Below are 24,733 nucleotides of genomic sequence, written 5' to 3'. Positions count from 1 at the left end.
ACAATATATCATATTTTCTCATAATATATTTGGAATGTGAGTAAATTATTATTTTTGGGTGAACTATCCCTTTAAATAATGAAGTTGTTGTTCTGTGACTTACCTGTGGTAACAAAACCCACACGAGTGGAGTGTTCCAGCAGCCACAATTCAGCCGGAAGTTTAATATTCTAATATGTGAAAGAAGGTACTTTAAAAACATCAAAACTAAAACACTTTAATATATGAAGTACATTCATATTCTCCAATATTGTGTTCCACTGTGAACTGTTACCTCTAATAGTCATGTCAATGTGACATGACACCTACACTGTACATCGACTGATTCATTCACCCTCTTAAACGCTGTCTGACATTTCCCCTCTTCAACAGTCGCCCACATCAGGAAGTCACTATAGTTTGAACTCACCCATATGTGGATTACTGACACACAAATATCATTCTCTTAACAGATCTGTTGTAGAAACCTGGGGATTTTTGTTTTTGGTGGAGATTCTTGTAAAAGTATTGAGAAACGAACTGTAAAATGAGGAACATCTGCTTGGTCTCTGAGTGAATGTAGTCTTCTTTTTTTTCGGTTCCTCCATATTAGAAAAAGGGGAAGGAAAGAAAGTCCTATAAACAACCATTATGTAAATAATATACAAATATTTTATATTGCAAATATTTTAATATTTTATATTAAGTTATGAAGCACTCTTTCCATTATAAGTATACTTGTATCACTTAGAGCTTGGGCAATACAAATGAATCTATACAGTCTTGGCAAGGCAAATTAGACTCCCAGCATGCCTTATAAGCCGGTCACTTTTCCTCCAAATCATTAATGAATGAGTCAGTGTTTTTATATATATATATATATGATTTCATTACCAATGCCATACATAGTATTATAGATTCTACGAGAAGTGAATATTATAGTTCTAGAGAAGGGACACCAGAATAATGACTTAATCTCATTGTTTTTGTAGACTTATATGGAAATATGAGATAGAGGCGATAGAGACAGACTTGAGACTGAGTCCTAAACTGAGACACTGTGATCTGAGTTGTCATGCATATGAAGTTATTATTTTCATGGGTTTGTACGTTGATGTAATATTAGGAGATTAAGATGGGTAAACAGGTCATATAAATATAGTCATTATTAAACACTGCCTCAGTGTAGATGACATAAAATAAAATAATATTTGTCTGGATACTTTATTGAATATAACTTCCTAAAATGAAAATAATAATAGGGTTCAAATGGAAATATGGTATTACCATGACATTGAAGATTGTATGTGTATTATCTTGAGTGGCTTATTACCTTATTATCCTAACCACAGCTGAAACAAAACAAAACCAAACAAAAAAAAGAGAAATGGTTATTGGCTATATAATGTGAAAGGTACTATATAATCTAAAAGTTCACATACATCAACAAGCAGTTATTGTAGGATTTTTTTTTAATCAGTCACCAAAGCTGATGTAAATGCTACTGTTGTTTGTTTGTCAGGCGGTGCTTGCAGTAAAGAGTTAGTTTTTGTCAGACTTTTTTACTGTTCCAGACAGTAAATCTCTAGGTCTACAGTGTAAAAGGTTACAGACTGTGTCCCTTTTCTCCTAAAAAGGAACAGTTCAAGGAGGTTTGAAGCAACACAGCAACTTCCTTCCATTTTTCCAAACCACAACTCCCCATGCATCTTCTGTTCTGGGGTATTGGTTTTGACCTTTTTCCTGTTTTTGTCTGTAGTGTCACTGATACATTATTTCACTTCTCTTCAGAAGATGAACTATTTGGACAGTTTTCATAGTAATTATTTTGATGCAATTCAGAAACTATGTATTTTAAGTCAGCGAACACAATGAGTTGTCAGTAAACCTTTTACATACATTTAAGTTTTAATTAGAATTTTAATTCAGTTCCCAAATTCCCAGCCTCTCTAAGCCAAATTAGCACTCCTGTTTTTCATCATGAACTGATGGAACACTAAAATGTCAATATAAGCATGCACAATGTTTCCTGTGTAAAGGGGAAGTGACATCTGTTGTACTGTTCCTAATCTTCACTTTTGGCTTTGTGGCTCTCTCTTCTGGCTATTTGTTGTAATTGCACTGAATTCAAAATGTGCCTGCCTTTATGGTCTTGGTCAAGACTAAAATAAAATTTGGGACCAGTCAATGTGAATTTTATAAACTCTTTGCCTCCAGGATTGTATATCTGCTCTACAGCATATGATGGGACAATTTTTTTTTAAATTCTACTCTGCTGAAAAAGCTATCTATTTTTTTAAACTGGTCATAACCTTTTAAAGTTGGTTACATAAAAATGTAGATTAGTCTACGTTGAATACAAAAAATAAGACTGATTACCACTTGGCTAACTACTAGTTGGTCAGATTAGTTCTTAAGACACAGGCTTATGCAACTGGCCCCAGGTTGAGTATCTAGGACCCACAAACTAACTTATGCTGTTTTTGGAAGGGTAGAATGTGTTTTTCCATTTAAAAAAGGTAAACTAGCCAAAAAACTACACACACACACCCAAACAAAATGTAACATTTCGTTTCATTCAAGGTACATTTTGTAACTCCTCCATTATCCAGTATATGTTCTCAACTTGATTGTTGCAAAAAGGTTATCCTTTGGTAATAGCCTCTTAAACTGAATGTTTGAGTTAAAATGGATAACACATTAACCTTATTACTTTATTTAGTTTTTTTACTTTATTTTATTCTTTCCAACTGAAACAAAAGGTGTCATGTAAACATAGCTAGTTGTTGGTCAAAATTAAATAACATCATTTAAATACTAATTTGTCCATCTTGATAACTATGTTGCTGTAAAATAGCTCCAAATTAGAAATAATCAATTTAAGTCTTTTTGTGTGCTGTGGAAGCTCATCTAGACGATTTAAATGGATGATGACACAGTTGATTTTCAGTGTGATTGTCAAGTTTATCATCCTGAGACACTACTATGATGCATAAGGAGCCATTGAGATAAAAGAGTGACTCCTTCCAGTAAGACAGCTCGCTACAGTTTCTTAAGGGGGTTTTGGGCATGATCTTGCTCACTTCTTTGCACTGTCTTAACACACATTATAATTCCACTTGCTTGTGCTATAGAGGGCAGGTTAAAACAGCAAACCCTTAACATACCTATAAAGGGAGAGATTCAGTCAAAACAAAAAGAGTCATTCAGTGACTCACTGGTCACATTCCAGTGTTGTAATGATTAAGGATCAAAAGGGTCACTGAAGAATCAGTGATTGAATCTTTTCTTGTGAATGGAATCAGAAGATTTGAGGCATTAGGCTACATTGAAATCACCACAAGCATTGTTTCTTGGCACTAGACTGCTGTAGCTCATCATGTCACTGCATATAAATATTTGTCATTTGAGCTATTTATTATTATTATTATTATTCAAAAGATCAATTAAAAAAGGGAAGAACAAATTCTAGCACTCAAATATATGTGTGTATATTTGTATGTAAGACAAATGTGCAATAATCTTTGAACAGCATAACAAAATATTAACCACCAACCAATAGCTTGAAACACTGTAAAATAATCCAGAGGTGATAAATTTGCTGTTGTATTGTAAGTCTCGTATAGTCAGTGAACTGTGTTTCTTGTTGTTGTTTATAGTTCAAAACCATTGATGTTGCTCAACAGCACACTGCTCCTCTCTTTCTGATTGCTTCTAGAGCTCATTTGGATTTTGTCGTTCCCAAACACGTCTTTGGAGGAGCCTTCACGGGAGGTCCTGACCACACTTGAGAAGGACATGCTGACTTGCTTCCTGAGCAGTTTGAGTACCTTTTTCTTGTATCCCTTGCAAGCAAAGAAGTAGATAAAGGGATCCAGGCATGAGTTGAGGTTCATCAGGCAGACGGTGATGTGAAGGGAGATCTGAAAGTCGTGCAGTTCTGAACAGTCCGGCTTGTACCGCAGCTTTCTGATCATGTACTGCAGGAGGTCGACGTGATATGGGGTGTAGCACACCATGAATACGAGAATGACAGCACAAATCACGCCGATGGCTTTACGACTACGACCCAGCTTCTCTGTCAGTTTATTAGACTTGGCCAGGAGGCGGAGTTTGGAGCACAGTGCCGAATAACACACCAGGATGGTGATCACAGGGATGCCGAAGCCAATCAACACGGCTCCGATGAGAATGACAGGCAGATTGTCAGTCTTCTCGAAGTTGGGATACTCCATACATGTTATATGACCACTTTGCTCCACGTTCGTCATGGGCATTGACAGCAAAGGCAGGGTCTGCATCAACACAACGACCCATACGGCAGCACAGATGTACCGCACCTTCTGAACCTTTCGGAATCGGGAAAAGCGCAGCGGCAGCACCACTGCAATGAAACGGTCCACGCTCAAACAAGTCATGAAGTTGACGCTGGCATACATGTTGATGTAGAACAGCAGCGCCACGGCCTTACACAAACCCTCCCCCATTGGCCAGTGGAACCCCTTGCCATAGTAAACTGCACGCAAGGGCAGAGCAAGCGTAAATAAGATGTCCGACACCACCAGGTTGGCTGAATACAGAGTTGTGGAGTTGATTTTTTTTAAATTAGGCCAAATGACATGCAAAGCCAGCACATTGCCCAACAGTCCCACAATGCAAATCAGAGAATATATTGCAGGCAAAAAATACTGTGCCCAGCCACGATGGTCATAGAGGTTGGTACAGGTGTCGGAGTCATTTTGGGTGGCATTTGTAGCTACTACCATCTCCATGGGGTCAGTTATGAAATCTGGAAAAAGTAAAACAGATACATTACTACAGAACTAAGAAAATCAACCCATGCTTGTATCAGGTTACACAGTGTTGTTTCACTAAGGAAGTGCAACAAGCTTGCGTCCTTTTTTGTAACGGGCATACATATCAGGCAAAGGAAATGGCATAAGCCACCTGTGGTTTCAAAGCACCCGCTCGCCCCCCCAACTTACTACAGCAATGTTTTTATGAACATGTCAAATAATTTTTTCATGTGTGTACGGAAGTTTGTGATACCACTGTGAATGGCAAGGAAGTTTTATGTCAATCATCAGTGCAAATGCAAAGACAGGAGGTCCAGACGAGTACCGCGCTCCACTGGAGCAGCAAAAGGTGTTTCCTGTCAGTCCTACAACTGCCCGAATTCTGCACCCTCACAAAGACCTTGACTACTAGAAAAACATGTCTAGAATACAATAGAGTAGGATACAATTCTCTGTGATGGCGTAACAATGACTGTGTAGCGGTTAGTATACTTCTGCAAAGCTTATATCCATTTTTCCTTTCCAGGGACTAGACTATTCTGATTCGAAAGAGATCGAGAGGAAAAACAAAGCAGTTATTTTTTTTATATGCTGCTTTAGCATATTGCAATCATTCCTAATTGTTTCACTGTATTGTAGAAACCATGCTATACATAGATTTGTAGTATGATAATGAGTCATCCATGTGCCAGTACACACAGTACTCACATGCTCTGAAGCAATACAACAAACTTGAATGGATATTTCAGTTTATTTGAATTTGAATTCACAGAATATATATATAATATAATAATAATATATATAATAATTTATATAATATATATAAAAATTCAGCTTGAACATATGTACATCACACATAATATTTGAAGCAAGAACTGGTCAAAACAGCTTCAAAATATTCAAACAAAGTGTGCAAATTTCTGCTGAGCTGTTTCCTAGAGTATTTATGATTCTTGTCTAAAGTACTAAAAAAATATATATATAATTTACATTTTTTTATTATTATTATAAAAAAATGAATAAATGTGTTATTATTAATAGAACAATTCAGCTTGAACATCATTTCACATATACTATCTGAAGCAAGAACTGGTTAAAACAGCATCAAAATATTCAAACAAAGTGTGCAAATTTCTGCTGAGCTGTTTCCTAGAGTATTTGATTCTTGTCTAAAGTACTATTTGTGAGATCCAAAAAAAAGTTTAAATTAGTCCTTCACAAATATTATTACAAAAACATATGTACTTACCAACACTTTCTTGTGCCGCAGTTTTTGTGCCTTTTTTGTGTCAAGTGGTCTGATCATTGCCGACACCTCCTGGTCCAGCATTAACCACGTTTTCTAACACACCCAGACTAAGCGATGAAATACTGTTTCCACTTTGCTTTTGTAACCATGACGACGACATAATTTCCTGTATTTCTCATCGAGATCTGCCCAGTTTTTTTTTTCTTTTTCTTTTTTCTAAGTAGTTCTATCTTGAGTGAGGACCTCTTGCTGTCACATGTTAATTGCCATCCTACACGTGTTTGCGTTCAACTGTGGATGAAAGGATGAAACACATCATGACTTTATAACCCTTTACTTTGACATTTTTATTTGGTTACTGAATTTGTCAAATTTGTGACACAACTGGCAATAACATAAGTAGAGAAAAAGGAGATTTATTTTACATATATTTATGTTCATGATGAGGGGAAAATAGTCCAGCTTCATTTATTATATAGTTTTATTTGTGAATTAGTAGGGTAGAATTTAAGTGGTTTTTTAAAGGACAACTGCACTTGATTTTTCTTCAGTTTCAATAAAATGTGTTATTTTGATTCTTTATCGTGTGGTTTACAGCATTATTGGGTGTGACAGTAGTTGTGAAAGTGCGCAGTTCTTCGTTCTATTGTTAGAAGTTGAAAATTACATCTGAAAGCTTTAGAAAGACTTCCCTGTTTAGTTTGAAACATCCTATTGGCACCTGTAGGCTTACGTTACAACCACTTAAAACAAAGTTTTGATGAATTAAAGAACACAAATGCCTGCTTTATAGATGTACGTAACTACAGCAGCTAACTATGATAAGTAGCCAGCTGATTTGTCATAAATTTTGAGAATACCATTTTCCAGAATACACAATTTTGTTCTTCACAAAGTCTGTTATCTAATGAAACAGTTTCTGGCGGGTGTTTTTTTTAATTATTTTTTTTATGTCCTGTAGAGTCCTTAGTGTTGAGATTGTGTATTCCTATTAGTACTTATGACGTTGATGACAACACACAGAGACATCCACAAAAATGTATTTCTTTTGAATTTGTGGTTTTTGAAATACTTTCAGAACCTTTCTCCTTTCACTAAACAGAAATGCAAAAGGTTATTTCCGGCTACTGTCTCCAAAGCAACAGTTCTATTAACTTTTGAGAGGATGTGGCTTTTGAGAAATCTTTCCATCTTCTGCTAAACACCCTTTAAATGTGTGCAATTAAAATTTGTAACCTTCATTCCATATATGCAATCACTGTATAGCATTAAAAGCAATGGCAAATTTATTCTTGTGATGTCGCCTGTTACCTGAATCTAAAACATTAACCTTTTTTTTCCCTCTCCATGTGGTGAGACAATGTTCAGAACTTTTCCAAAATATCTGAGATCCCCAATACGATGAGTCCCATTTTTTTGTGTTTGTGTGTAGGCGTGTATATTTAGGTATAAGAGAATGAAAGTGTCTGAAATATATGTGCTCTGTACAAAATCACTGGTGATTTATTTAAAATCCAATTAAAAATCACCCAAGTCATTTTGGCTTTGTCATACGGTTGTCAGGTTGTTCTTTAGCATATGTTGAATGTTCTCACACCACACCCTCTCCTGCTCTTCTGTTTTTTTACTCTAAATTTAAACAAAACATTCTAAAAGCATTGTAAAGTTGAGATGTTCGTTTCACTAGTTACCCCTGTTTTCTGTGCAAATGAGTGTGATAAACAGGAAGCCTGAAATTAAGTAATAGCTTCAGTTTCTGCTGTCTACAGATTGACCTCTGTTCCAATAGCACTGTGGCATACACACCTGCTGCTTCTGCACATGCAAGAAAAACACATTTTTCAAATGTGTAAGCAATAACATCTCACATTGAGTGCATAGCATATATAGCTGTTAACTATTTCCCGGTGGTGCTTTTCACACAGCTAAGGGTGGTTTTCACACCCTCTGTGGCCTCCAGAACTTAAACTGACATTTACTTAGGTTTAAACCCATCAAGGGTTGATCCATGAGCCACTTGAGTGTTAATCTTTACCGCACATTACTTCTGGAAGATTGCATATATCAAAAATATGCTGTAAATTCACTTTGGATATAGCAATCCACCTACATCATGTAGTGTTTCGTGAATCTGTCCGTGTCTGAATGGAGAAAATGGATGACTTAATCAGTCAAAAGAGTCAAAAACATATAAAAAAACAGACTGAATGTGTCTGCTTAGCTTCTAAACTGAGAGCTGGTGCTTTTAAAATCACGCAGACAGGGATTTGTTCCTATTAGAGTCATATGTAAAACAAAATGCCAATACAAATATTTATAATCAATCCCTCGCTGCAATTTTGACATACCAGTATCATTTGGGCCACAAACCCCACAGAGACTGGCTGAATGCTAGCTGAATTTGTTTCATTTCTTAAGCATACTAGACAGAAGTTTTAGTTTTGACTCATAACAAAAGAGAGCTCAGTTGTTTTGAGTGTCAGCAATACACTTGAAAGTTTTAACCAGACTTCCCATCACAGAATCTTTCATTTGAAAACACCATCACATCATACTGAAATCTTTCAACAATTGGCGGCTGAGTCTGACTTTTTTCTTGTTGGTAAGTAAAAGCGTGAAGCAGACAGTAGTAGTGTGAACAGCCCAGCTGAACAACAGCCCACATGAAATACACTCACCAGAAACGTTATTAGGTACATCTTGCTAGTACTGGGTTGAACTTCAGAACTGCCTTAATTCTTTGTGGCACAGATTCAACGAAGTGCTGGAAACATTCCTCTGAGATTTTGGTCCATATTAACATGATAGCATCACACATTTGCTGCAGATTTATCGGCTATACATCTATGATGCCACTCTCCCATTCCACCACATCCCAAAAGAGCTCTATTGGATTGAGATGTGGTGACTCTGGAGGCCATTTGAGTATAGTAAACTCAATGTCATGTTCAAAAAAAGCAGTTTGAGATGACTTGAGCTTTGTGACATGGTAGGTTATCCTGCTGGAAATAGCAATCACAAGATGGGTACACCATGGTCATAAGAGCATAAGAGGGTGGACATGGCCAGCAACAAAACTCAGGTAGGCTAAGGTGTTTCAACTATGCTCAGTTGGTACTAAGGGATCCAAAGTGTGCCAAGAAAATATCTCCGACACCACCACCAGCAGCCTGAACTGATATAAGGCAGGATGGATCCATGCTTTCATGTTGTTTATGCCAAATTCCGACCCCTGAATGTTGCAGGAGAAACCGAGACTCGTTAGACCAGGTAACCATTTTCAAATTTTCTATCATCCAGTTTTGGTGAACATGTGCTTTTCTGCATACCTCAGTTGTAATAAGTGATCATTTGAGTTACTGTTGCTTTTCTATCAGCTCGAACAGTCTCACCATTCTCCTCTGATTCTGGGATCAGCAAATCATTTTTGTTCACAGAACTGCAGCTCACACATATTTTCTCATTCTCTGTAAACCCTACAGATGGTTTATTGTCAAACTTCCAGTAGATCGGCAGTTTCTGAAATACTCAGACCAGCCCATCTGGCACCAACAACCATGCTACCTTCAAAGTCACTTAAATCAGCTTTGTTGGATGTTCCACATTCTGATGCTTGGTTTGAACTTGAGCAGATTTTCTTAACCATGTCTACATGCCTAAATACATTGAGTTGCTGCCATGTGATTGACTGAATAGATATTTGCATTGACAGGCAGTTGAACAGGTATACCCAATTAAGTAACCAGTGAGTGTAGATGATGTTGAAAAACAGTATTTATCTTTTTGTGTAGTGCAGTACATGTTTTGAAATTGAAATTCTTGATTCATAACCATGGTTCTAGAGACAAAATGGTGTATAAATGTTGAGGTTCTTTAGACTGATGCCTTCTGCTAATGTGAGTTTGTGGGTTGTTTTCACACTTTTTCCCCCATGTTTTTATTTTTATTTTTTTTTTACTGTAAACAGATGACAACTCAACATGTTTTAGTAGTTTCACAATATTTTTATTAGCTACTACTTCTTATTAGGGGAAAAACTTCCCTAAATCATAATAATTTATCACTAAAAACTAATAAAATCATTTGTAAAGATCATTTAATTGAACGCACATGAACTTGAACTACTTTTTTTTTCAACTTAAGATGTGCAATAGCACAAAGTTGCAAGCACAAAACACAATAGTATTTTAATATTAGAATGTACAATTCAGTTTACATCATCTTCATATATTTAAAAACATTAAAACTGTAAAAAGAAAAAAAAAAGAAAAAGAAAAAGTACATCGCCATTTTGCTTTGACCGATGTGATTTGAGAGCACTTAAAGGGATAGAATGAAAATTCAATATTGAATGCTATAGATAAAAAAGTCTATAGATAACATATATAGATAACACAACTAATATGAAAACATTTTTCACATATATACACTATAAACTATTCTGGATGAAAATATTTGAATAAGTAAATTTTGGGTAAACCCTTGAGCACAAAACCTACTTTTGAAATGACCATTTTATAAATGTTAACAAGGCTTCCATAGAAAATTGTATGGAAATTGTAAATAGGTACAATAAGAAAATAACAAATAAAACATCTTAGAGCTAATAATGCTTTTCATTTTTATTATTTTGTAAGTCGCTTTGGATAAAAACGTCTGCTAAATGATTAAATGTAAATGTAAATTTTATTCATACACTGTAAATACATTCCATATTTAATGCAAAAATATTAAATCATTAAAATAACACACCGTGTTGTTGTGCTGTGTTAGCGCCACTAGTGGCAATGATAAGCATTTTTCTGACACTAATAACTTTCTCAGGCTTGCACTTTAGTGATCAAACTAGCAAGCTCAACAGCCTGTCAATTGTCAAAAATGTCATGTTGCTTATAAATACTAAATTGTCTAAACTTGGCTATTGTTTTTTTCTACATTAGATCAATTTAATTAACTTTTTAAATAAAGCTTGTTCAACAAAATGTAAGGTGTATTAGTTTATTTATTTATTTATTTATTTTATTTTATTTAATTGTAAATTAAAATGCAATACATGTGCATGGTGGCAAAGATAAGATTGCAGAGCACCAGCAGGAAGTTAGAGCTTGTGGTAAGGATGTTCTTGCTGACTTCACACAACTGGGTGTTGGGTTATCTGGCAAACAAAAAGCACGTTTATCACAGTATCCAGTTACTACAGTGGTTCCATTTTGTGGAAATGGAGAACTAGAACTTTTGTTGTCATTCACAGATATCCTGCAAGATAAAGTTGCTTGTTTATGCCAGTGTTGTTGGAAATATATTTGGAAATTATCACATATCTCCCCTGACTGAGTTTTGCTTTTCATATTTGGGGGAAAAAATATTTAAACTTTATATGAAAGTTTGGTCAAGGTGGTCATGGGTTACATTTTTCTAGATATGGATTTGCAGCATTGCCATTGTTTGACATGGGTTATTGTGGTCGTCATGGGAGGGAGTTCTTATCATCCTGCTATATATATTCAGGAAATGTATGACAGAGTGTTTCTACTAACTTTGCTTTGGTTGCTTCCTGCCAAACAAGCTAGTTGGTGCCATCCCCATTCCCCACGAGGAGGGCTTCTCCAGCTTGAGTCTTAGGCTGAATTCAGAAAAGCATACTACTCTTGCTTTTTCTGTATTGGTTCCTCCTCTTAGTTTCTTCCTAGAGGAGGATCTTAAATATCTAACTTGAGTTTTCTTTGGCACATTCTGTTTTGGCTTGCTCACTCACTGGGGGTTTGTAAAGCTACTTTGGAATAAAACGTATTGTGAAAAGCAATTCCCATACTTTGAACAACGTAATACAAACCCAATTCCAAAAAAGTTGGGACACTGTACAACAAAGGAGACCTAAGACAGTTGAGCAACTAGAAGCCTGTTTTAGACAAGAATGGGACAACATTCCTATTCCTAAACTTGAGCAACTTGTCTCCTCAGTTCCCAGACGTTTGCAGACTGTTATAAAAAGAAGAGGGGATGCCACACAGTGGTAAACATGGCCTTGTCCCAACTTTTTTTGAGATGTGTTGATGCCATAATTTAAAATCAACTTCTTTTTCCTTTGAAATTATACATTTTCTCAGTTTAAACATTTGATATGTCATCTATGTTGTATTCTGAATAAAATATTGAAATTTGAAACTTCCACATCATTGCATTCTGTTTTTATTCACAATTTGTACAGTGTCCCAACTTTTTTGGAATCGGGTTTGTATATTAAAAAATTAAAAGTCATTTTGTTTACCATTTCCCTGACAGATGAATCAACTAATTCAAAACTGTTGACTCTGGTAATTTGGGAAGTGATATGGAACTTTTTGATTTGAAAGGCCTTACTTTGCAGCCATTTAAGAACAAATCAAGGCTGCATCTAGTGATGTAATCCTTATGCAGCTTCTTAAGATATTGCAAATAACAGTACCTGTTACTGAGAAATTTAAAATTTCACGAAAGTTCAGTTATTTTGAATATTTAAAATTTGTTTTGTTTAGTTTATTTGAACAGCCCCTAATTTCCCCATTAATTCAATATGATTTTGTCCACAATAACTGGTACCCAAAGTTTTCTGTGTTTAGTCACAAGATGGCAGTAATGTTTCATTAGTGCATTTTTTAGGATTCAATAGAATTCAGTCTTGTTATACTGTACTTAGCATGAGCCTGAAAGTATATTTAGTGTGAACATCCATTTGCACTTGACAGCTCTTTGGTCTTGGCCATGGTGGAGTTTGGAGTGTGACTGTTTGAGGTTGTGGACAGATGTCTTTTATACTGATAATGAGTTCAAACAGATGCCATTAATACAGGTAACGAGTGGAGGACAGAGGAGCCTCTTAAAGAAGTTGTTACAGGTCTGTGAGAGCCAGAAATCTTGCTTGTTTGTAGGTGACCAAATACTTATTTTACCGAGGAATTTACCAATTAATTCTTTAAAAATCCTACAATGTGATTTTCTGGATTTTTTTCCCATTTAGTCTCTCATAGTTGAGGTATACCTATGATGAAAATTACAGGCCTCTCTCATCTTTTTAAGTGGGAGAACTTGCACAATTGGTGGCTGACTAAATACTTTTTTGCCCCACTGTACCTATTGGAAATCCATTAATTCTAAGACAGCCCTGATATAATTTCATAACTTTATATCATAAATCACAAACATTGAACACCTGTAACTATACATTGTATAGTTCTTTTCATATGTGCTTATAAACTATAAAGTTAAACAGAGACTGTATGGCATACTGAACTAATAGGAGTTGAAAATAGGATGGAGGATGAGGTTTTTGTCTACTGAAAGGTTTTTATTGGAAAGATATTTTGTCATTAAATTTGATACTGACTATAAGGTCTATGACTTCCAGGCTGAACTGGGAAGTTCTGTAGCAGAATATCATGCAATCTGATTGTCATCACTGATGGAAATTTTTAACTCCATTAATCTAAATGAAGGCAACAAGCCTAGAACAATCTGCATTTTTAAAGGTCACTAGGAAAGAAAAGATTTTAAGGCTAATTTGGGTCAAAAAAGGTTATTGTTTGGATTACCTCCCCAAAATCTGAAACAGATTATATCACAATAAAACTGGCATATTAAAAAAATAAACAAATGGCATATTAAATAAATAAAAGTATCAGACCATATTTTCCTTTGCTCTGACCGGGGATTAGATCATTATGGTGGACATGTGAATGCAGCAAACCACTGTTACTCATTTCACAGAGGAAGAGGACGTTTGCGTAGACAAAAGACATCCGGTTGAATTAGGGGTCAGAGAAGAATTAGGAAATATTAATGTAAAACTAAATTATGTGACTTTATTGGTGCAAAACAAACAAATAGATGGATATGATCCATTTAATTATTTATTCACTAATTTTTGCTAATTTTGTCTGGAAGATATTTTTTAATAGATATGAAATAGTTTTATATAAAAATTCATGAGATCCGGTTAACTTAATGAAGTACAACAATTGCATTCATTTAACTTGCACTTTTTGTTGCCGTGAGTGTCTTGTGCCACATGTTTTTTTGAAACTAGAGGGTGACAGTGTGTGATGCGGTTGAACAAATGTCATGTTATTAAACCCATTTAATGCTTTAGCAGATACTGTGCATTTGTAATCATTGTTATTTTCAAATTATATTCTCTGAGTATATATTCTCTACAAAGACAATTTTGCCACCCACATTATCTGCCTCCTACATCCTTGTGTTTTGTAGGCTGCTACATGCTTGCCACATTCTCCGCATTTTTTTATAGACACGTAGCTTCATGGAATATACAACAAAGTCTAGTAAACCACCTGTAGCAGCTAAAAAAGACACTTCATGTGCTTGTGGTTATGTTGATATCCTGTTCTAAAGCTCAGGTGAAATTAAGCAGGAAAAAGAACACTGCTGCCATGTGTGTGTTTAACACCCACGTGCTCCCATCAAACACGTGCTGCCATATGCTTTTTGGTCCCTGATGCCCACACAGAAGAGTGTGATGGTGAAGTCATCTCTGTTTCGTAGTAACACTGTTTCAGTTGATATGTTTCATATGTCAGAGCTACAAAGACTGAATCAAGTGGCATGAGATTCTAAGAAACGCTGAGATGTGATTCTGGTTAATTACAACTTCTTGTGACACTCAGAGTCTTGTTGTGCATTCCCAGGGGTTGATAACTAAATGGCAGATTAGGTCATCAAAAACATTTTTCTCATTTCTTTCATTGTTGCGTAGGCAGCTGGAGATGATAAATGAAATAAAATACAACAGCTTGTAAATAAACCTCTTTAATTGGTATTCAAAGAAAGCTGTTTAGCACAATTGACAGCTACATTAAATTCCCAAATGGAAAATGCTGTTATAGGGGTTGTCCAAAATGTTACACACACATTGTGAGCGTCTTTAAAGCAAAACATAGTATTTACACAGCAGCTTACAGAAATGCCAACAGATATTAACATACACCTACCTAATCACCCATTCTTACTCAGAATTTCTCCTAGCCTCCTTGGCCTGTATGTGGGTTGGGGGGGTTGAAACAGAATTCAGAATTTTCCATTTTAATTTTAAGTCTATGAATTTCATTTGACGTCAATGGCAGTCCTACATGACCAATTAAGAAAAAGTCCAACAGCATATTAATCATTCAAAGAAATATATTACACAAACAAATGAACATTGTTCAGTTATAAATGCATATGAGTATTAAATTCATGTTAGATTTATATTCAAATTCATAATGACCACAAAAAAAAAAAATGCCAACAGAATGTCAGTGACCGTGTTATGTCAGATATCTTAAATTCACACAAAATGTGGTCAAAAATCCCAAAACAAAATAACAGACTCAAAGACCATCAATGATAAGAAATGGAATTCCGTTTGCTCAGAAATATAAGGTATGAAACTCTGCACTCTACAGCTATCCAACTGCATTTTCACATGTGTGCAGATATTTCCTCTGCAGTTTGCACCATCAGATTTTTCATTGTGTAATTTTGGCCCTCATGTATTACTACTGCTGTTCTCCTGCATGCTCCTGGAGGATGCTGAAACGGAAATGTAGCTCTTAAAAAGACTCATGACTCTCTGCTTGTACGTTTTGATGGCAAAAAAGTAAATAATAGGGTCAAGGCAGCTGTTAAAGTTCATCATGGCAACGGTTACCTGCAGGGACATTTTCAAAGTCTTTAACCCCTCACAAGAGGGCACATTGTTCAGCCTTCTCACTGCAAACTGCATGATGTTGATGTGGTAGGGACTGAAACACACCACAAAGCTCAGCAGAATGAGCAGGATCATATTTTTGGCCCTGCTGTTGCTTCCAGACCTGTTGGTAACTGGGTTTTCCTTGGCCGTCTTGTAGAGCTTGCAGCTGACCTGACTGTAGCAGCACAGGATGAGTCCCAATGGAAAGAAAAATCCTATGATGCAAGCGAACAGAAGACCTATTGCCATTATGTGGCTATCAAAATTGGAGAACTCCATGCACGTTCGATGACTGGATCTGTATTCCATGGTGCTCTTGAAGAGCAGAGGGGACGTCTCAAGAAGAACCACCACCCATGCCAGAATGCAGATACCTCGTACGACTTTGGTTTTCCTCAGTCTTTGACACCTCTGACGGTGCAGCATGGCCAGGTAGCGATCTACACTGATGCAGGTCATGAAGGCAATGCTAGCATAGGTATTGCTGTAGAAGATCATGGCAGTCAGCCGGCACAAGAAATCTCCAAAAGGCCAGTCGAAGCCTCGGATGTAGTAGGTGATCCTGCCGGGAAGAGCCAATGTGAAGAGGGTGTCGGAGATGGCCAGGTTGATCAGATATATCGTGGTGGAATTCATCTTCTGCTTTTTCTGACAGGTGATGCAGAGGACCAGGCTGTTACCTGCCATGCTGATGACAAAAACCAGGCAATAGAAAATGGGAAAGAGGACCCGAGCAGACTCCTTGTAGATGAAAACGTTGCAAGTCTGGTTTGTGTAGCTGTCATTCACTGGCATTGTCTGTTGTGTAGTTTGATCAGTCATGTTCCTGAGACCGTTTGGGCAAATACAAAACTGTTAACAAGACCGCTGAAATGGTGGAAATAAATACCAAAACATTTGCATCTGCTTCATGTTTAAAAATGTTCAATAAAATGAAATATGTATATATTGTTGTGGAAACCTTTGGAGCACAGTGTTTTATATATATAATACATTCTTAAAAATAAAGGTGCTTCAAAAGGTTCTTCAAGCGATGCCATAGAAGAACCATTTTTGGTTCCACAAAGAACAATTCAGTCAAAGGTTCTTTAAAGAACCATCTCTTTCTTGCGTTTTTGTAATCTGAAGAACCTTCTTTCACCACAAAGAACCTTTTGTGAAACAGAAAGGTTCTTCAGATGTTAAAGGTTCTTTATGGAACCATTTAGACAAAAAGGTTCTTCTATGGCATCGTGAAGCATCTTTATTTTTAAGAGTGTATCATATTGTGATCCAAAAGATTGCACATCAGTAAGTCACAATAATTGTCTGATACTCACAGCAAGTTTGATAGTTTGTCTCTTCTTGAATTGGATATTGATGTGACAGACTTAGTGAGCGTTTTTGCTGAATTACTTCAAAAGAAACCCATCCCCTTAAACCTGATTGGTTAAGCTCAATTGGGGTTAGGTTAGGTATCCTGTAAATCTCTGTTAGAGTGAAATAGTAATTTTTGTTTCCTATTTAATGTCTTGTTTTGTTTCCTTCAGTTTTAATTACTATAACTTTTGTATTATTATTATTAAACCTATATTATATAAATACTGTTTGCCATTAACACTTTAAGAGAAATTCCAGCTAAAATATACTAAATGTTCCAGTGGCCAGGTTTGCTGTAGTCTTAATGTCAATGTATTTACTCATGTATCTTTTCATTATTAACAGTCAAAGAAACATGTTACAACGCCTGCGATAATAGCCTACGCTTTTTCTGGTTATTACAGCTCACATACAACCACGAGCTCCAATTTCTGCAGCACTGACCCAGTTAACATGCCAACAAGTATGTTGAGGTATACTTTTGCAGGGCTTAACAGCATCCCTTTTTAAAACCATGAGGATAAATGTAACACATCCCAGGTACGGGGAGCTTTAGGCGGACCAACAGAAGTCACTTTAAGTGTCAAGTTTAACTGAAAACAAATCATGCATGGTTGTGCAACTTTAATGTAGTATGAAAACACAGGTAGTCTGCAGTACACAGCGAGCAAGTCAGGCTGCTGATAAAATCTGTGGTTTATAACCACACTATACCTCATCCTCATGTTCGATATATGGCAGCAGTTTCCCAATCACTTGGTTTTCTGTTGATGAAAGTGGTAAAAAACAACAAAAAGAGCTGCCATTCATTTCACAATACTAAAAAACGTGAAGGAATGTGTGAGAGATGTTCGCTTAAAGATATCCCTGTGGTCTTTATCTTGCAAAGAGTATGGCACTATATGCGCTTATACATAATCTTTGAACATAGCAATTTGCTACAGATTATATTTACACATTTGCATTAGCCGTTATAGATATTCATAAGACTGTAGTTTTGTTAATACTTTTCAACAAAGTTCAGTTGGTTAAAATCAATGAAATATCAATGCATTCGGTATCATTAACTAATAATGACCAATACTTTTCCAGTATTTATAAATCTTGTTCAATCATAGGCATGATGAAATAAGCATGTTAGAGCAGGTATTAAAGGGAAAGTTCACCCAAAAATGAAAATTTGATGTTTATCTGCTTACCCACAGGGCATCCAAGATGTAGGTGAATTTGTTTCTTCAGTAGAACACAAACGAAGATTTTTAACTCAAACCGTTGCAGTCTGTCAGTCATATAATGGAAGTGAATGGGAATCACGGCTTTGAGAGTCAAAAAAACATACACAAACAAAACCAAATTAAACCCTGCAGCTCGTGACAATACATTGATGTGTAAAGACACGAAACGATCGGTCTGTGCAAGAAACTGAACAGTATTTATATCGTTTTTTACCTCTGATTCACCGCAATGTCCGAACTGTCCTGAGCGCATCCTCGACATGCCGGCGCGTGATGCGTCTTTTCTTCTTCTTGCCTTACGGCAGATTGCAGACTTAAAAGTGCATTACCGCCACTTATCTCTCAAGTGGACCATTGACACTCCTAATTGAGAAAGGAGTCTTATAAGTCTGCGATCCACCGTAAAGCAAGAACAAGCCGGCTGTTGAGAACGCGCTCAGGACGCGCTCAGGACAGTTCGGACATTGCGGTGAATCAGAGGTAAAAAAAACTATATAAATACTGTTCAGTTTCTTGCACAGGCCGATTGTTTCGTGTCTTTACACATCAATATTTCATCACGAGACGCAGGGTTTAATTTGGTTTTGTTTGTGTATGTTTTTTTTTTTACTCTCGAAGCCGTGATTTCCATTCACTTCCATTATATGACTGTAATGGAGTTGAGTACTTTGTCCGCCTCTGCTGACAGACTGCAACGGTTTGAGTTAAAAATCTTTGTTTGTGTTCTACTGAAGCAACAAAGTCACCTACATCTTGGATGCCCTGGGGGTAAGCAGATAAACATAAAATTTTCATTTTTGGGTGAACTATCCCTTTAAGCAGTAAGAAAATGTATGTCAACTTCACATGTCTTATAAGCATTTTATTAAACTGGCTAAACAACTGCTATCAATTACATGCACAAAGGCTGCACCTGGTAGCCATGGCATTTGGCATGGCATTTTCACATCCATTAATAATTACTGTCATCTGTGTCTTAGGTGCTGGAGCCCTGTGAGGATGATTGAGACCATTCCCCTGATGCATAAAATGTGAAATAATACCCAAATACAAATGTGGAGGATTACAGGTCACATTTTATGTAGAATTTTATGAGCAAAGTCCCATTTTGTCATGAATGAATAATATAGTGAAGGAAATAATTAACTTACTTAATTACTTTCAAAATTTTCTGTAAAATATTTGCATTTGAAATCCGGTTCAAGTGAAAAGAAAGATATTATTTCAAAACCTTTTTAGGAGAAAATTCCAAGCTCATAGTGATTTGAAATTTGATGTAAACACTAAACACAGTGACTGACTTCATTCAGGTTTCCCGTTTTTTTTCCTGAAGATGAGGTTGCACGTAAAATGCATAATTGCCCACAAATCAGTTTCATCCTGGCCTCCCTCCCCTTTCTGAACAAACAGAAAAAGGTCAGACTCCTAAGAACTGACTTTCATGTGTGTCTCATACCGAGTCATTACTTTCAGGGGACAAAAATCATTAAATAGACTCATTTTGTCAACAGGAAGTGTCTGATTATACTGAAGCATGAAAGCTAGTACTGACCAACAGTATGCTATTATCTGAGATGCTCTCCACACAAGGAACTTCTGTTGTGACCTGTGTGAATTGTATCATAACTGTAAGTGACTGGTGACTGATTAGTGACCTTTCACTGCTCTCGAAAACCATTTACTTCAATTACAGAGTAAAAACCAGCTGAAACTTCATTTACTCGCCCTCATGTCATTCCAAGCCCATAAGACTTTTATTTATTTTTGGAGCATAAATGAAGGTAATAATGTTTATTTTGAAATAAAAGACTAAATTAAAGCTGTTTATCAAATAAACCAATGTCTCTTCAGATGACTTGGATTAAATAGCTTGATTCATATGGATTTTTATTTATCTATTTATTTTTTAGGAGTCTAGGAGTTATGACCTCTTTTGCATTCAAATCTTCTTTGCCAGTCTCTCCCCAAATTGAGCTCTACCATCTGGCCAAGTTTCAAGTCTCTGGGACTTACGGTTTGGTCTGCACGAGTTTTATGGCGTAATAATAATAATAATTATAATAATCTTTACAATTACAATAGGGTTTCAGCAGTAAGCGCTTAAACCCCTAAATATGGCTGCAAACAGCAATTACTGGGGTTCAAGCGCTTTAAGGCCTTTAAGGTGCTATGCTTTTAGTGTCTAGGCCAACCTGGAATGTTTGGCTGACACTAAAACACATCAATGACTGAGACACACACACAGAAATTAAATGGTTAAACTATTATATTAATACTAAATACGCGCACACACACACACATTTTGTTGCAGATATAGATATTAGAAATAAATGATAGGTAAGAATTTATGGATCATTTTCAGGTTTAACTGTCATCACAATCTGGCAAAATTGTCAAAAATGATATAAATCTGTATAAATGAAGTGATAAAGTTTTACTCTATGTGATTTTAAATGTTATAACAGTCATTTTATGATGTCTAAATATAAAAGCAAAACCTATGAAAAGTACTGTTTTAGTGAGCTGAATGAGCATATTAGTGGTCCTCTGCTGCCAGTGGTTATAATTGCAATTTCAGGGAGTTTATCATAGACATAGAATGTTTGACCTCCTATCTGAACTTTTTTCCACAAATTGATATAGAAAAAAAAGAACAGTTCTTTCTTAGTCTTATTAAGTGCAACCATAATCAAAGTAGGCTACTCTCTCAATATTCAAATCAAAGCGCAAACAGAAACCAAAATTTTCTTCAAGCATGATACAAGAGATGGTTATAACTACACATCCTATTATAGTGTGCATACTAATTACAGCCTAGATATTGTATGCAGCCTAATTTGCATGCATCAGGGAGCAGCAGCCGCTCTCAAACTGCTGGTATTGAAATTGCGTTTGAATGAGCGCATGCATCCTCTTTAGTTTCGCTTTCGATTTCACGATCGGGACCGGAGGTGCTGAGCGCGCATTGCGTTCTACAAGATTTGTCAGACACTTACAGTGCGTGTCCATGAACGTTTTTAATTCATTCCTATGGAAGTTCAGCTTCAGAGAACTCTTCAGCTCAGCTCTGCTGTTGCCATCTCCACCATCATCTCGCCTTACTCCCGTGATTGCTGTCTGAGTTGTCCTGACACGGGGTCCCTTGGTGGCAGCCGCATATATTGCTTATTAGGTAGGGCCGGTGTTCTGACAAATAATGCTACCTATCAGATTATGCTACCAACACTGTATTTATCCTACTGTAAGGGTATTAATATCATGCTGGAAGCAAAATCTAATAGGTAGCACTTTTCGCTATCAAATTATGCTATGTTTTAATGGGAGGTAGCAAAATCTGACAGGGTAGCACAAATCGTCAGAACACCGGCACTGACTGGTTTGGTTCCGATCAGGCAAAAAACCTAGGACTAGTTCGCAAAAGTACAAAATTCTAAATAAGGGACAAATTTGCATACCGGAAATTAAATTGGAGAATAGACTTTCGACAGAAATCTATCAAAAAAAATCTCTCAAATATATTTGTTTGTGTTCTGAAGATGAACGCATTTCTTATGGGTTTGCAACAACACGAGGCTAAGTAAATGATGACAGAATTTTCCATTTTCATTTTAAGTGTCTGAATTTCATTTGACGTCAATGGCAGCTAGTCCTACATGACCAAATAATAAAAATCATATTAATCATTCAAAGAAATATATTACACAAACAAATGAACATTGTTCAGTTATAAATGCATATGAGTGATAAATTCATGTTAGATTCATATTCAAATTCATAATGACCACGAAAAAAAACGATAAACGCCAACAGAATGTCAGTGACCTTATGTCAGATATCTTAAATTCACACAAAATGTGGTCAAAAATCCCAAGACTCAAAGACCATCAATGATAAGAAATGGAATGCCATTTGCTCAGAAACATAAGGTATGAAACTCTGCACTCTACAGCTATCCAACCGCATTTTCACACGTGTGCAGATATTTCCTCTGCAGTTTGCATAATCAGATTTTTCATTCTATTTGGCCCTCATGGAGCCTCATGTTAACTTTGATGATTAGTGATGGTTTTAAAACTCCCCTGTTTTTAAAATTAGTTGTATATGTGTATGTATTTTCAGTGTTACAGTGCTTTCTACTGTCGCAGCTTAATACGCAGAGACAGTTATCATTTCTTTCTGCATATTGAAGCCATTCGTAGGCAGATTTCCCCTGAAAAGAGTGAGCGCTGTGGTTTTGTGGCACGTTGTTTGTGTCGGTGTCCTGACATTTGCTAATGGTATGAATTTTGATTAAGACTAGCTATTCATTAGAAAAATGTTCTGGGAAACATATTTGTAAACAAAAGGCCACAAAAATAATATAACAACCTTAATATACTGTTAAATAAAGCAATCCTTTCTTTTTAACAGAAATAAAACCTTTTCATTCTTTCTGTGACCACTGGAGGGAACTAAATTCTATCAAATCCGCTTAAAGGAGTAACTGTCTGGTAAATCCATAAATGCACAAAAAGTTACAAAATATACAGTACATATCACATATAATATATGCATGAATATGCAACGATAAAAATATTAAGATTTTTACATGAATGGGCTACACTAGTTCAACATCACTTTAACCTCAACATATTTTTGCAAGCTAACATTTGCCTTGTGATTGACCCAGCAAACGGGCTGAAAATAACACTAGTAGTTTACTTTCTTCACATTAGCAGAACTGCATCTCATTTAATCACTGCATGATTAGCAACCTTTGGCTCCCTAAACTGTAATGCAAACATTGGGCTTTCCCAGTGTTTTGTTGCCGAATACGAATTAGCTGATAAGCATGATGATTATCAAATTCAATTAACAGGATCTATCATTAAAATTTTACTGAGGCACAGGAGAATTTTACTGGTTTACACTATATACAAACTGGTGAAAGATCAAATTGTTGGTTTAAGTTAAAGGTGCAGATTAAAAATGTTTTACACATAAATAAATAAATAGTATTTGAAGAAAAAATGTGTTGAAAATCGTTAGATGAATACTGAATCATATCAGAAGTCTAATACAAGCTGTTTTTATTCTGCTTAGAGTGGGTCGTCTCATGGGGGCTGACATGTTGAGATCACATGATGAGCCGAATTCAACTGGTTTTAGCTTGGTAAACCTCCTGTTATTGGACATTTTCATTGTGTAGCTTTAGTAACTAATCTGATTTTCTAATGTAATGTTGTCCACACATATAGCCTGATGTGACCCATTTAGATTTGAGTCTCAGCCCGCCCGGGGTAATTATGATATATCTCTCTCTCATGCAACTGTTCTTTTGATCTATGAATTCATCCAGGCTGAATGATAATGATATGCTGAAATATCACTTTTTTAGAGGCTCTCTGGGTGTGTGAAGAAGAAAAGAATGACTCTGGTGTGCTTTGAAGCTGCCCTGCCCCTTTCAGAGCCGTCATCTCTCCCGCCAGCCCTTTGTTGGTGGCGATGCTGGTTCTTTGTCAGTGGTCTCATGTGGCTTGTGTCCATTCCCATCATCACCAATTACACGTGGCTTTCTCGGACGCACATCTCTGGCGGTGTCACTCATTTACACTCGCATGAAGACGCCCTGCGTACCTTTAGCTGCTTGTCAAATTTAGCACTCTGTTTCCCTCTTACGGGAACCGACACTCAGAGTGCATTTTAGAAAGGAAACGAATGTGTAGCGAACATGTATACAAATTTAGTGAGAGGTGGTAAAAGTGCCCTGTGTATGTTTGCGTGTTTGATTGCAGATAAGGCCACAGGCCCTGCGTCCCTGTGTTTCAGACTGACAGTGTCTGTCAGGCCTGGCTCTGGGCTGTGTGTAGAGTGAAGGCAGGTCTGCGCTTCTCAATTGCACTCAGCGGGGGACAAGTGCTCTGCTCTCAGGGACGCCACAGCCAGCTGGCTTCACATAGATGAGCCATGCCCCGACTGTCTGCCCTGCAGTGTGTGTGTGTGTGTGTGAGAGAGAGAGAGAGAGAGAGAGAGACATGAGAGGGAGACACAGAGCATTTTCCCTATTTATGTGAAAAAAGTGTTTGATTCTTCCACTGTGTGTTGTATGAAGTAGTTTTCTAAATCTTTTATAGGAGCTACAAATGTAACATTTATTTTGGAGAGATCCTGAAGCAGTCTGCTTTGGTTTTGGTAGGGGGTTTCAGAATGTGTTGGTGGTTTCACAGCACATTCCATGAATATGATACACTTTGGTATCCTGTGACTTTTATTTAAAGCATTGGAATGACAAATTACATGTTTTGGGTTATGAGAACTATGTTTTACTTTCTTGTGTGTATTTAACAGTTAGGATCATACAGCCTACAGCAGTATCATAATGTGACATCTATTGAGTTGGTATTCAGTTCAT

The 24,733-nt window shown here is 36.5% G+C and overlaps 2 protein-coding genes across 2 annotated transcripts; both read right to left on the bottom strand.

The window, feature by feature from the left end:
- Window positions 1-3,445: 3,445 nt before the first annotated feature.
- On the bottom strand, window positions 3,446-6,202 carry LOC107600423 (G-protein coupled receptor 183-A). Its single transcript, XM_016292316.1, has 2 exons — window positions 6,025-6,202; window positions 3,446-4,768 (listed from the first exon to the last, which is right to left on the bottom strand). The coding sequence occupies exon 2, from the start codon at window positions 4,749-4,751 to the stop codon at window positions 3,633-3,635; it is 1,119 nt and encodes a 372-aa protein (XP_016147802.1). The 5' UTR covers window positions 4,752-4,768; window positions 6,025-6,202; the 3' UTR covers window positions 3,446-3,632.
- Window positions 6,203-15,516: 9,314 nt separating this feature from the next.
- Window positions 15,517-17,107, bottom strand: LOC107600422 (G-protein coupled receptor 183-like). The gene is made up of 2 exons (XM_016292315.1): window positions 17,068-17,107; window positions 15,517-16,574 (listed from the first exon to the last, which is right to left on the bottom strand). Exon 2 carries the CDS (start codon window positions 16,568-16,570, stop codon window positions 15,545-15,547), a length of 1,026 nt encoding a protein of 341 aa, XP_016147801.1. The 5' UTR covers window positions 16,571-16,574; window positions 17,068-17,107; the 3' UTR covers window positions 15,517-15,544.
- Between the last annotated feature and the right edge of the window lie 7,626 nt (window positions 17,108-24,733).

Source organism: Sinocyclocheilus grahami, unplaced genomic scaffold, assembly GCF_001515645.1.
Source record: "Sinocyclocheilus grahami isolate Dianchi unplaced genomic scaffold, SAMN03320097.WGS_v1.1 scaffold283.1, whole genome shotgun sequence".
Classification (NCBI taxonomy): domain Eukaryota; kingdom Metazoa; phylum Chordata; class Actinopteri; order Cypriniformes; family Cyprinidae; genus Sinocyclocheilus; species Sinocyclocheilus grahami.
The sequence above is the reverse complement of the archived record's forward strand: the minus strand, read 5'-3'. Positions and strand labels throughout refer to the sequence as shown.